Below are 14358 nucleotides of genomic sequence, written 5' to 3'. Positions count from 1 at the left end.
TTTCTAACACATCCGTGTGCGTAAAACTCAAATTTAACTTGAAGACATGATCCTACTGAGTGACTCCTGTGAGACGCTGTGCGCCTTCAACTTGCATTGGGGAAATGAGTGCTCAGCACCTTGCAGGATTAGGACCCGTGTTAAAAAAAGAGAGCCAGTAAAGCAACATTAATAACAATGTTCACAGTTTCTGAATTTTGGTCCAAAAAAGGTTAAATCACACTGAAAAAAGCAAGAGTTGCATTGAAGGTGGGTTTGCCTTTCTGCTTTCCCCCTCCAGAATTCCAAATGGATCGGTACAGGGATATACCAAGGACTGAACACTTCTTGCTTGTTCATAAGTCCTGTCCCTTGGAAACATTGCCATTTCAGAATCAGCCGCAACAGATTGTCATCTCCTATGCAAAGAGTTAGGATACCTGTACTTAGCTGCAGGAGGCAGTGAGATGAGGCTTCTGTTTACAGACATGCCCTACGAATAAGCTATAAGCCCAAACTCCTAGGGACCTATAGAAAAAGGAACATATGATGATTGTGCTGGCCTGGGAGAGCTGCAGAGACAGTGCCCTTGGTCCATGAGGGCAAGAGAGGAACATCTTGTGTCGCCCTCAGGTGAGACTCTCGGAGCAGAACCATGTCCAGCCCTGACTTCAGAGAGAATCAGTGTGACTTGGAGCCTTCGGAAGTGAGTTGATCCAGGGACTTCCTCCAAACTACTGTTGGTTATAACCCTTCCTTTGCCAGATAAAATTGTAGTAGCGTTATGTATTTTTCACGCACTGTAATTTGTAGTCATTTGAAAATGGCTTTAGGCTGTTTCATAACAAAATCAAGAAGCCTTGTAACTGGCTGCCACATCTACCGTTCTGAGTGTCGATATAGCTACTTCGATGTGACTGAGATTTTACTAACTTAAGACCCAGTGTTCCTCTCAACTGTGTGGCATGGAGCAAAGCATTAGTAACTGCTTTAAAATGAACATGAATGTTGCCTTAAATTAACAGTCATCAATGAGGGGACTGTGGGCTTCGGAGGTGCAGACAGCTGTAGCAGAGGTGTGGAGACCGAGATCAATGCCTGCACAGCGATCTCGCGTAGCAGACTCGCTGACACTTGTGGAGGAAATTCAGCAGCAACTACTGCTTTTTAGAGGGCCGTTCACTTCCCCTTGACACTCTCTCTGTTCCTCTCTCAGAAGGGAGGGAATGTACACATGTAGGACACCCAGCAGTAGCACACTTATCAAGTTGGCCATGCTACTGGAATAAAGGAAGCCCTGGAATAGTTGCAGAAGAGCTGGCCTTCTGCATGGATGCCTCCAGACCAGTGGTTCTCAACCTATGGGCCGCTTGTGGACCAATCAGCACACAGCTGCGGCCCATGTGACATCCTCAAGGCCATTTGGGTAATATATATATTGTGTGGATGTGACCCACATAACATACAGAGAGCTGCATATGCAGCCCACAATGGTAAATAGGTTGAGAACCACTGCTCCAGATCGAAGGGATTGGTGCCAAGATTCCTCGTGGGTCTCCAGAGATGGCATGAAGGCCAGACCACAGTCCCCTCCATGAAGTGTGATCTCCTCTCCCTAAGAGCAGCATGTGTTGCCTTTGTAAATCCTAAATTAATAAAACACGAATTCTGACATTCAGTAAGAATGCAAAATGTTATCAGATGTCTCCATACATTATTTAAACCTTGTTGTGCCCTTCAGTAAAGGGAAGCACATTAGTGTATTTTGTGTACACGAGCTGTGTGTGTTACTACTTGATGTTTTAATCAAAGCTTTGTTTAAATGTTGCATAGCTAGTTATATTCTTACAACAGAAAGGCCAAGGATTAAATGAGCCAGGGAGACTGAACTTCTCTCCCCTCAGGTGGTGGTCACCCCAGTCAATGGAGTTGAAGTACATGTGGAAACATTTTCTTGTGCTTTCACAATCCTTGCTGTACCTATTTTGTAGATAGAGGTCAGTCTCAAGGCTGCCGGCACCTTTCATCAACACTTGCATCCACTTACTCTCTGTTTAAAAAAGGGGGAAAGAATTTTGTGTTTGCCAAAATGAATGACTAGGATGCATCTCATGATTGGTGGATAGTAATAACATTTTGTTAAATGTTTTCTTAATTATCTAATCAACTTTAGTTCATAAAATGATTCCGTCAGTAAAATTTTTGCTTATTAGGGTCAAAGAATACAATTTTGATTTAGAATTAGTGATATTTCTCCTGTATCCGTCTCAGCTGCAATTTACATAAACTAAACTAAACACTTTTATGTAATTCTTCAGCTGACCCAGATCTTCAGAATGTTTATGTGGGTACTGTATCCGTTTGTGTAAAATTAAAAAAAATAGACATTACTGATTTGGCCAAATGTGCTGTTTTGCCACAAAACTCTCTTCCTTTTACAAGTAACAGCATCTGAGGACCTGATTCATTAAACAAATGTGTCCAGTTTCTGCATTGGAGATTCCATGTAAGGTCATGAAAGAACTGAAAACAGATTTTCTGTTAGGGGTTTTCATAGCCTGAGGCACCGTGGAAGCCAAACTTTCAGTGGATCCCTAATCTCAGTGTAATACACCTCTTGAATTGCACATCAATAACAAAACTGAAAGCAAGCTCATTCATACTTGAGGTGCATATCAAAGTAACTGTCTTTTTCTCTAAGTATGACTAGATAGCATAGTAAACATGTAATCTATCCCCTGATGTGCATATAAAAATTGAGAGTAAGGGTGTTGGTGCCTATGTAGCTGTGTGCACAATCCCTGATTTACACACATGAATGGACCTAAATCAGGCAAGTACCAAAATGAATGTATGCTCTTTTATGTATGTGCTCCTACAAATCTGGCCTCATAAACGTTTCAAGACTCATGGTTGCACATGTCACAAGTGGATATTAAGTGGAGTAGAATTGCTTTTATTTTTCTAAGACCCCATCTGCACTAGAAAATTAGGTTGGTTTAACTACATCGGTCAACAGTGTGAAAAATCCACACCCCTTAGTGGCATAGTTAAACAGACCTGAATCCCTTTCTAGACAGCGCTAGGTCTACAGAAGAATTCTTCTGGCGGCCTACTTACTGCCTCTTGGGAGGTGGATTACCTACGCTGAAGGGAGAATCCATCCCGTTGGCATAGATAGTGAAGCGCTGCAGCTGTGCCACTCTAGCATTTTAAGTACAGACAAGCCCTACGTTTTTAAACTTTAAGACCTAGTTATATCATACTGACCTCTAAGATGCTTGGGAAACCCAAAATGAGGGACACCACTGATGCAGCAGAGCACAAAGCTTGACATGATGTGGGAATCGCTTATTGAATGTGTAAAACTTTTCTAAACTTGGTTTTAAGGATTGGTATAATTTGCAATGGTGGAACAAATCTGTTGCCTCCCCAATATTTTTGGATGCATCTGTAGTCTGGGGTGGAAATTCCAGCACAGAGATACTGTAGAATAAGGGGTAACTTGAATGTTCTTGGGTAGCAAGTATTTTCATTCTGTAATGTGACTAATGGGAGTTAACTAAGGATGTAATTCCAGGAAGAAAAGTGTGTGTTTAATCTTATTTTTCTCTTTTAAAACAAGTTAGTAAATTTTTTGGTGCAGACTTTAGTGCAGTAAAATAATGAACTTCATGGTTCCTAGGTAATGTCGTGGGCAGCTTGGGACACTCCTTTTTCAGCCAGAGTTTTCTTGGCAGTAAGGAACATGGTGGATTTTTATATGTGACATCTACATATCAGTCACTGCAGGACCTGGTGCTCCCAACTCCGCCCTACTTGTTTGGTATTCTCGTTCAGAAATGGGAGACTCCCTGGGCTAAAGTGTTCCCCATCCGACTGATGCTGAGACTTGGAGCTGAATACAGACGTAAGTAGCCTGTGTTCTCTTAACTCTAGTAACCTGTGTCTGTGTTTGGGTGACATTTCTGAGTGCTGTGGTTATGTACATCAGATATATAGGAATAGTGATTGTGGGGAATGTGCCCCACTAACCACAACCCCAGTGATTGTGCCTGTAGATAGATACTTTACTAAGTCAGTCATATGACCTAAAACTTTTTAGCTACAATTAAAACTATTAACCAGCTAACAATTAACTGAGGTCCTGGTAACACAACCTGTGACCTAAAATAGAAGAACAGTACATGGTAAGTCTGATGCAGTTGTTCTATTTAGGGCAAAAAGCTGCTTTTGATACTGTGAAATTCATTACATGCTTAGTGAAATGGAGGCTTCTCTTTAGTTTTTAGGTTTCTCAACCATGCTCATCTAAAAAATGGTAATATATATGCAGGTGAAACTAACTTACAGTACTTTATAAAAAGGCAGTACCAGCTGATGACAGCAGGCTACAGAGAGTTCTTTAGTTGGACAAAGTCTAAAACTGGCATAAAATATTCCCAGAATGGCACTGTCCATATTTGGATCTAAAAGAAGTCATGTTAACTCCTAATTGGCTACCGGAAAAGCAAAGGGCTTTCTGCACTATTCATCTGCTGCCTGGTTGGTAGGTCGGTTTAAAGCTGACTTGCTGTGAAAAATACATTTTAGATTCTTCTTTGTGCACCAGTACTGTAATTTCCCATAGCATTAGTAAAATATAGTATTAGTAAAATATATTTCACAGGCTTGCCAAACAATGATATTAAAATTTAAGTTGGTGTCACTGAGAGTCAAAAAACATCCACTGGAAAGTTTCACAGGCTTTGTAGATCTTTTCTAATCACATAAAAATTAGGACTGTATCACGATTAATTGCACTGTTAAATAATAATAGAATACCATTTATTTAAATATTTTGGATGTTTTCTACATTTTCCAATATATTGATTTCAATTACCACACAGAATACAAAGTGTACAGTGCTCACTTTATATTTATTTTTTATTACAAATATTTACACTGTAAAAAACTAAAAATAGTGTTTTTCAATTCACCTAATACAAGTACTGTAGCACAATCTCTTTATCATGAAAGTTGAACTTACAAATGTAGAATTATGTAAAAAAAATAAAACCTCATTCAAAAACAAAACAATGTAAATCTTTAGAGCCGACAAGTCCACTCAGTCCTACTTGTTCAGCCAACTGCTAAGACAAACAAGTTTGTTTACAGAAATGCTGCCCACTTCTTGTTTACAATGTCACCTGAAAGTGAGAACAGGCATTTGCATGGCACTGTTGTAGCCTGCATCGCAAGATATTTACATGCCTGATGCGCCAAAGATTCATATGTCCTTTCATGCTTCAACCATCATTCCAGAGGACATGCGTCCATGCTGATGAGGAGTTTTGCTCAATAACAATCCAAAGCAGTGCGGCTTGACATATGTTCATTTTCATCATCTGAGTCAGATGCCACCAGCAAAACGATGATTTTCTTTTTTGATGGTTTGTATTCTGTAGTTTCTGCATTGGATGTTGCTCTTTTAAGACTTCTGAAAGCTTGTTCCACACCTCGTCCCTCTCAGATTTTGGAAGGCACTTCAGATGCTTAAACCTTGTGTCGAGTGTTGTAACTATCTTTACAAATCTCACATTGGTACCTTGTTTGCGTTTTGTCAAATTTGCAGTGAAAGTGTTATTAAAATGAACATGTGCTGGGTCATCATCCACGACTGCTATAACAGAGCAAGAGGCATATAATTTTCCCCAAGGAGTTCAGTCACAAATTATTTAATGCATTATTTTTTTAACGAGTGTCATCAGCGTGGAAGATCTCTGGAATGGTGGCCAAAGCATGAAGGGGCATACGAATGTGTAGCATATCTGACTTGTAAATACCTTGCAATGCTGGCTACAAAAGTGCCATGCAAATGGCTGTTCTCACTTTCAGTTGACATTGTAAATAAGAAGCGGGCAATATATCTCCCATAAATATAAACAAACTTGTTTCTCTTAGAGATTGGCTGAACAAGAAGTAGGGCTGAGCGGACTTGTCGGCTCTAACGTTTTACATTGTTTTGTTTGAGTGCAGTTATGTAACAAAAAAAAACTACATTTGTAAGTAGATGAAGTGATTGCACGACAGTACTTGTCTGAGGTGAATTGAAAAATACTATTTCTTTTGTTTATCATTTTTACAGTGCAAATATTTGTAATAAGAACAATATAAAGTGAGCCCTGTACATTTTGTATTCTGTGTTGCAATTGAAATCAATATATTTGAAAATGTAGAAAACATCCAAAAATATTTAATAAATTTCAGTTGGTATTCTATTGTTTAACAGTGCAATTTAAAAGCAATACATTTTTTTAATCGCGTGAGTTAACTGCGATTAATTGACAGCCCGAATAAAAATATGTATTATTGAGTTATAATAGGAAGCAAGCAACAGAATTTAATGAAAAATGGTGACATTTTTAGGTGATTATTAAAACATTAATAAAGATCACTAATTTCGGCATTCATTGTTTGGTTGGGGGGTGTGTGCGTGTAATTAGTTTAACTTTTATGTGTATCATAACTAAGATTTTCCAAAGTGGCTGCTGAATGTTAGGGTTACAGTCCAACTCTGAACACTTAAACACATGATCTGATATTCAAAGCTGCTGTGCCGCACAGGCTGTCATGGATTTCAGTAGCTTTGAGTGCACAGTACTTTAGAAAATAAGGGCACTTATTTAGGTGCCTAAATAAGTATTTAAGAGCCTTACTTTAGACATCCATTTTGGAAATCTTGGCATAATTTATATTTAGTTCATTTTTCGTCAGAAATCTGCTGCAATATAATATAACATGACCGAGCAAATCCCTGTGCATGTTGAGTTGTATCATAGATAAAATTTCATAGATATGGATAAATATGCCAGGCAATGCAGATATTTTGCTGCCATTGGCATGTCAGAAATGTACTTTTAGTCCTTCTACTGAAATTTTCCTATATGAAGAGGCTTAGATTCAGTCCGTTTTTTACATAACCTTTCAATAGGCAAGTTTGAATCTGATTATTCATTTTTAAAAATTTTCCTAGTTTATCCATGCCCACTTTTCAGCGTCAGATTTCGTAAGCCATTGTTTGGGGAGACTGGACACACAATTATGAATCTTCTTGCAGTAAGTGATGAGTGGGGTTTTTGTTTGTTTGTTCTATCTGTATATATGGAAGAAAAGGGGAGTGTTGTACTATGATTATTTTAATTTATTTGTATAGTAACTAACTTTCAAAACACTATGATAAGGAAATACTGGTATTGTGTTATTTGGGTGGTGTCCTATTGTCTAATCTAGATATCAGACAGCAACTTTTGATGATGCAAAAAATATTAATAATTGCCCAAATCAAAACTCTGGGTCTTAAACAGCTGTGTATTTTTGGATCTGGATCTAAATTTAGCTGCTCAGACCACTCTTCAAAAATGTAGTCATAATTCTGTGATTATAGAAAGTTCCAGCTGGAGCTAACTTGTTAATTCTAAAGTGTCGGGAACATGACTTACTCTCACTCCCGCTGAATCTGAGGTCTCTGTCTAATCTAGCAGAATGCAGAGAAAATTTTCCTATATAGAGTAATATAGAGTCAGGAGAATATTAAGTTTTATGCATTATACTTCTATTTAATAGTTCTGTACCTTCGTCTCTTTCTGAAAGGAGAGCTACTGTGTATCACTAATGACTATGTTGTTTCACTTCTTTGTTCCTCTAAAACACAAGGACTTCAGAAATTACCAGTATACGTTGCCAGTGGTCCAAGGTTTAGTGGTTGATATGGAAGTGAGAAAAACCAGCATCAAAATCCCCAGCAACAGATATAATGAGGTAATACTTAGAGTAAATATATATGTTTAGTCTAGTACAATTTAAAGATAAGAGGGATTGGGTCCAAAGGAATTTATTGTGTTTGCCACTGCCAGTGAAAACTGCCTCAGAATTAAACTATAAATGTATTACGTATATATTTTTATATATGAATTGCCTACAGAAATGAGTTATGCACAGATCAATTCAATGTGGCATTAGTTAAAAATAATGGATAGTTGCTCTTATACAGAGGTTATTACTTTTAAATATACTTCAAATGCAGTTAATTGAAAATCTGGGGTTAGAGAGTTGCACATACTATTCTGATTTGAGTAAATGAATCTGTTAAATAACACATGCTGTATGGGTGTAAAGCCTGGAAAAAATGAACTTTCTCCAAGTACATGTTGGGTGTTCATAGTGTTTGTGAAAGTATATGTTGGATCTTTGTTGATTTTAATGCAAAATATATCTCTGTACATTTGAAATAAGAGTTCGATTTAATTGCATGAGAAAAGCTTCAGCTGTCTTTTAGACTTAGTTGATGTTGACAGTCAAACTGCTGAGTGACCATCATTGTTGAGTGATCTGAACAATATTGGGGACCAAAGAATGGAAAAGTGATAATTCAGTGGTGACATATTTAAAGGGCTAGTGACAAATGATCTCCTTGAGGTTTTAAAGGAAATCAGTAGCAGAGACAGGAGTCAGTCTTATGCTTTCTAACTATGATATAGCACCAAATAAGAATGGAATACAGAATAGGAGAGAAATGGATTTTGATACTAAATGTTTCTTGCCAAATAGAGATGGAGCATCAATTGGAGAAAAGCATGTATTTGTACTAATTCTTTCAAAGAGAAATTATCTGTCCAGGTAGATTCCTGCAAGCACTAGGGAGGTTTGCAAACAGAAAATTTCGTATAGATACAACATATGAATCTGGGCACTAGACTAGGATTAGCCCTTTGATATCCTGCTGATAGATCACTTGAAAAAAATACCTGAACAAACAGCTTCTGGGTTATGGATATAAGGGGATCACCAAATTTGAATTTTTGAGGAAAAACTAATAGGGGTTGCTCAGGACCAGTCCCTCCACAGTTCTGTTAAAACAGAGCAGATATCAAGATTCCACAAGCACTGCAGAACTTATCTGATGAAGTGAAGTCTTGAAATTGTAGGATACAATGTGGTTCATAATAAAGTTAAAAATTGATTTTGGAGTCAAACTAGAATTGTCTATTTCTCTGGAGGGAAGCCCTGAATTCAGTGGATTATTGAACAAAATATATGGAAGAACTTAGTTTAAAAATAATTTCTAGACTAACCTCTCTTAGTTTAAATGTATAATGGTTGAAATATGACTAAATTTGAGAGTTTGAGCTATACAATTATTTGAACCAATGTAAAATAGGAACAGATAACTCCTGGAAGGTAAGAAAGTCAAATTCAATTTCAAAAGGTATTGTTAATATAAAGTAACCATTGCAATTTTGAACACACAACTCAAGAAATGCTAGGGTTCAAATTCTCAAATAATATTAACTTTGTCAACTATATATATATTAAATTTAATTTGAATTTTGTCTAATTAATAATCCAAAATGTAACTGTTGCTACAATGCTAAATTTTGCAGTTCTTGACCTCTTGTGTTTACATTTGTAACATTAATGTTGTAAATAGAGCTATATGCTTTATGCATTTAATCCTTTTTTCTTCAAGGATGGGGTGGGGGCAACCGGAGTCCACCACCCAGTCTCTGGAGGGGCTAGGATCTCTGAGGATACTTCTCCTGACACATGCATCGATGTAGCAAGGAATGCCTTGATGCATCAAGAGGATGCATTGAATGTAAACCTTTTAGCCCCAATGGGATGCTGGGTGGAGACCTGAGGAAAGGGGAGTATGTGGAGGGGAGGGGCACTTACACTGCATCAGTAAGAGGGATATAGTATTATACTCATTTTACAGATTGGGAAACTGAGACAGCAGCTAAATGACAAGCCCACAGGCATACAGGGGGCCATGACAGAGCCAGGAGTAGAATTGAGGAGCTTCTAGCTCCCAGTTCTGTATTCAGACCATACTGGCTCTCAAGAAGTAATATGTATTCCTTTAAGAGAACAAGCAATTGCCTTATAAGAGTTGTGCCTAAAACGTATCACTTTTTCAGACTCGAAGAGACCTTATCAAGGTGTTTCCTGTGTAGAATGGCATTTTTAAAAGCTCTTATAGCATCAGAGCAGATGCTGCATTTTGTATAAGGTTTCATATAACAGCATTTCATATCAGGTTTTCCATACAAAATGCTTTCCAACGTGCTTTAGAGTGGTAATAATAGCAAGGGAGAGTGAAAATATGTATATAGGCAATGGGAAGAGCTATTTTTAGATGAGATTTGAAAAGATGGAGTTACTGAGGCAGAAAGATACAGGAAGGCTAGTAACTGAATTATAAGGTGTATTAATTCTTGAATGCCATTGTGAAGGGGAAAAAAGTCCCCATTTCAGCCGGTATGGATCTAAATCTATTGTACTTGAAGATTGTATATGCAATACAGAATATATGGTAGTTAATTTCAGTATGGTTTAACCTTTTGTCCAGTGTTTGTGTATTTGTTATCTTCAGTTTTGTACTCTTTGCTAACTGTGCTAAACTGAACCTTGCGGAAATGCCTGTCGTAAAAAGGTGTATCAGCACCTCTGTATTAGGTTGGGTTCAGTTTTCTGTTTGAAGCAGGGATTCAGCCTCTTGTTTATGTGAAGAATACAATGTATCTTCCTCAAAATTTACAGCACTGAAAAAATTGAATTTTCTGGAGAGTCTCAATCTGTTTTTAAACATGAGACTTTTGAGAACATTTTTTTTCACCCCTGTTCTAACTGAAGACTGGTTTGTATCATTCAGACTGTCCAGTTAAAACGATTGAAATCTCATGCATGGGCTATATTTGGAGAAATGTGCTTGTAATTAAGCAAAGTTATTAACAATTACTTTATCCTGTCTTTACCTTTACACTCATCATTTTCCAGTACTCAAAATGATGGTCATTTCCTCTCACTTTCACTGGGACTTAAGAAATCCAGTTGCATTGAAGTTATTCCTGCCCTCTGTACAGATGCCTGTCATTTCACTAATGCCTTGCCATGTGAAAGTGAGGCTGCTATGTTGTTTCTAATGGGACTGAGGGCAAACGGTACCCTTGGTAAAGGTGGCTCCCATTTCACTAAAGTCTTACCTTTGGAACATGAGGTAATGAAACACACTACAGTAATACAAAATCTTAACTGTGATCTCATATCTCCCCCCCCAAAACACACCACACTTAACCTGTGCATATATGTGAGTGCTGAATATTTGCTGACATTGTAAGTAAGGTTTTGTGTGGTACTGAGTGGGAGATTAATGTGTTGTGTGTAATGGGCTTCCTTTTCACTTGGAGACAGAAGACAGTGTGTAGTGTCTGGTGCTGTCAGTGAAAATGTGAGCACAAGGCTACTGTTAAGAAGTGTCCCATAACGTGATATTTTCCTTGCTTTTTGGGGTTTCATTGAGAGGAAGTTATAATTAATCTTATATGCAGTAGTGTTTTAGCTATGTCGGTCCCAAGATATTAGAGACACAAGGGGTGAGGTAATGTCTTTTATTGGACTAACTTCTGTTGTCGAGACAAGCTTTTGAGTTTACAGAGTTTACACACTCCAAACCTGAAGAAGTGCTCTGTGAGAGCTTGAAAGCTTGTTTCTCTCATGAACAAAAGTTGGTCCAATAAAAGAGATTACCTCACCCACCTTGTCTCCACAATTAATCTTACATGCTTACGCTCCTAAATTCCATTCACTTTCAGTGAGATTTAGGCACTCTTGAAAATGGGCCATAGGTGCTTCTGAAAATTTTATGGTGTGAGGGTTGTCGCTAAGTTTGCTAGTCTTTGCAAAGGTGTCACAGTTGGATACATTCTAATAAGATTCTTCAACCAGATTAAACCACACAAGCCACTGTTTATGCTAATAATCCATGTGCAGGATTTAAGGCTAAATGAAAGTGATAAACTTTCTTTTTGTTTGCAGATGATGAAAGCCATGAACAAATCTAATGAGCATGTTCTAGCTGGGGGAGCATGCTTCAATGAGAAAGCAGACTCTCACCTAGTGTGTGTCCAGAATGATGATGGGAACTACCAGACGCAGGCCATCAGTATTCATAATCAGCCAAGAAAGGGTGAGATGGGCCTGATCTAAGGGAGCAGATGGAGGCTTTTCCCACCCAGAGCACCTTGCATGACTTTCTTTTGTGTATTGTGCTGCCATTAAAGCATATTACTTTGTAAATATGCCAAAACAGGTTTTGTCTTTAATTCATGGACCTTCTGAAATTAATATTTTGCACAGAAACCAGTTATTGTATGATTAGAGAGCTCCTAGGACTTGATGGGGGCGTGGCTTCCATACATGCAGCATAATGGGAAGGCCCAATGCAAATGTGTGAATAATAAGAAAGTGCCCTATTTGCCTCTGGATTACCCTGCCCATCCTCCTTGCACTCCTTTTCAATGTCCACAGTTTAGTCTGGTGTTTGAAGTATTGCGTACTGTTGATGTGGATTTTTCAGATCACACCTCTCTATGGTTACTGTTGGTGTTCAGTATTTGTCCAGCTGAGATGTGAGTTGGCAGCTTGCCAGGAGTTCAAGGGCCTCACATAACTGACATAAAATAAAGCAGGTTTTTATACCCCTCAGGGACGTAGTTATACCAATGTACATTTGTAATGCAGATCTGGCCTTTATGTACCTAACCCCTCCTCACCGAGAGCTGCAAGAGCTTTCTGTGTGTATGTTAATTAGACCATTTGATTTTCAGGCTTTATTTTTTGTTAAGACCAGGTGAAATGATGCAATAGCAACTTAGCATTTTAAGAATTAAAATGTTAGGGCTTTTTTTTTAACCAGACTTCATGTCAGAGTTGATAATCTTATGTTAGAAGCTCTATGATGTCTCCAAATGAGTACAAAAAAAGATACGTTTCTAACCTTGAACATTCATGATCTTCACTCACAATTTCAGCATATGTGTTGGCATGTCGGTTCCTTTAGGGCTGGCACTAATTTCTAAGTAGTATCTTCTGTACATAGAGCATGGGAGGATGGATTTCAAGGAACTCCTTTGTTGTATTGGAAACACAATGGCCATTCCAAGGGCTTTTGCTTTTAAGCTGTCTTGTAGCTAGTTTAGAAAATTTGAGCCACTCCCCTTCTGACTGGTCAGTAGTACAATGTCATCAGCAAAAAGCCCAAGTAAGATTGTTTCTAGTCGCATGAGGACTTTTTAAAGGTCATAATGTGCATGTTTACCCCTAAAATAGACCCCTCATTCTTAGTGAAAAAGAAACTAATTAAATATTAACATTCTTTAAGGTTGGCAAAAATTGTCATCAAGTTTAGAATATCATCAGACAAGGGCACCCTTGCTGCCCAAGGATCTGATACACACTGGAATCATAATAACTTTGTGCTACATAATTCCTTATTTAGGTTATTAGCTTTTCTGTGGATGATACAGCTACAATACCTGATTCTTGCATAAGGCATTGCTTTGACAAGAGCCTCTCTAAAATCAGTTTTGTTATTGCAGTGACTGGTGCCAGCTTCTTTGTGTTCAGTGGAGCTTTAAAATCCTCTTCGGGCTACCTTGCCAAGTCCAGCATTGTAGAAGGTAAGGAATGAACAGCTTGCTCAAAGTACATTGCTTCCCTCCTGATAACTATATTTGAGCAGTGTGCACAGCTTAGTTCTTGTGCCCTGGGTATTTGAGAATCACTCTGGTTACTCAGTGTTATCTCACTCTTTAGCTAAACACAGTTTTCCATTATGGCCTGTAACTTAATTTAACTGAGAAAATGAGAATAACTAGTCCAGATGCCCTGGGACACCAGTACAAGAAAATTAGGGTAGATATGAAATACTTGGCTCCTGTGCTGGGGATCAGAGCTTACAATCCTTGACTGAAGTAGAAAATTGCAAGCATAAAAAACTTGGAGTTTATCTCCATAGCAAGAGATGAAGCCTTGCTGTGCATTAGCCTGTTCATTTAATAGCCTTGCAGTGGGCAAGCTTATAAATTTCTGAGGTTTGTATCCTAGTACATCGTCAGGTGACAGCGTGAAAGGTCAGGGTTGTCCAGACTGGGTTATGTCCCCATAGTTCATTCTTCCTTTGCCAACAGAGTCCGATGATGGAGCTGATTCTCCAGTTTGTGCGCTCTCTCCTATATTTTTTGGGGAGTGTCATGGCTTTTAAAAGTGCCACATTAAAACAAGGCTGAGTATATGTTGTTTTGGTACATTCTTTACTTAAACCAGAAATTATTTGTTTTTAGTTCAGGATGCAGAGTTGGAAACTCATCAGGTGGGGAGTTGGAATACCTCAAGGAATTAGTAACTTGCTGTTTTATGGAACTGTTCATTACCAAGTTACTTGTGCAAACACCGTTTATTCAGGCTGGTAATATCCAAAAGCTGTGACTTATTTTTGTTTAACAGCCTGTGTGAAGTGAGTTGCTGGCCGTGGTGGGATTCCTGGTGGGCAAGTGTCCA

The 14358-nt window shown here is 38.2% G+C and overlaps 1 protein-coding gene across 1 annotated transcript in view; it reads left to right on the top strand.

Annotated features, from left to right (window-relative positions):
- ZFYVE9 (zinc finger FYVE-type containing 9) overlaps positions 1 to 14358 on the top strand; it is a 93772-nt gene that overhangs the window by 71702 nt on the left and 7712 nt on the right. Inside the window, exons 11-15 of the mRNA XM_074961739.1 lie at positions 3665 to 3889; positions 6995 to 7077; positions 7675 to 7779; positions 11836 to 11986; positions 13398 to 13478. Of these exons, the coding sequence (XP_074817840.1) occupies positions 3665 to 3889; positions 6995 to 7077; positions 7675 to 7779; positions 11836 to 11986; positions 13398 to 13478 (645 nt within the window). The remainder of the gene's footprint in view (positions 1 to 3664; positions 3890 to 6994; positions 7078 to 7674; positions 7780 to 11835; positions 11987 to 13397; positions 13479 to 14358) is intronic.

This window comes from Natator depressus, chromosome 8, assembly GCF_965152275.1.
Source record: "Natator depressus isolate rNatDep1 chromosome 8, rNatDep2.hap1, whole genome shotgun sequence".
Classification (NCBI taxonomy): Eukaryota; Metazoa; Chordata; order Testudines; family Cheloniidae; genus Natator; species Natator depressus.
Note: the sequence above shows the minus strand (reverse complement) of the source record. Positions and strands in the feature narration are given on the sequence as shown.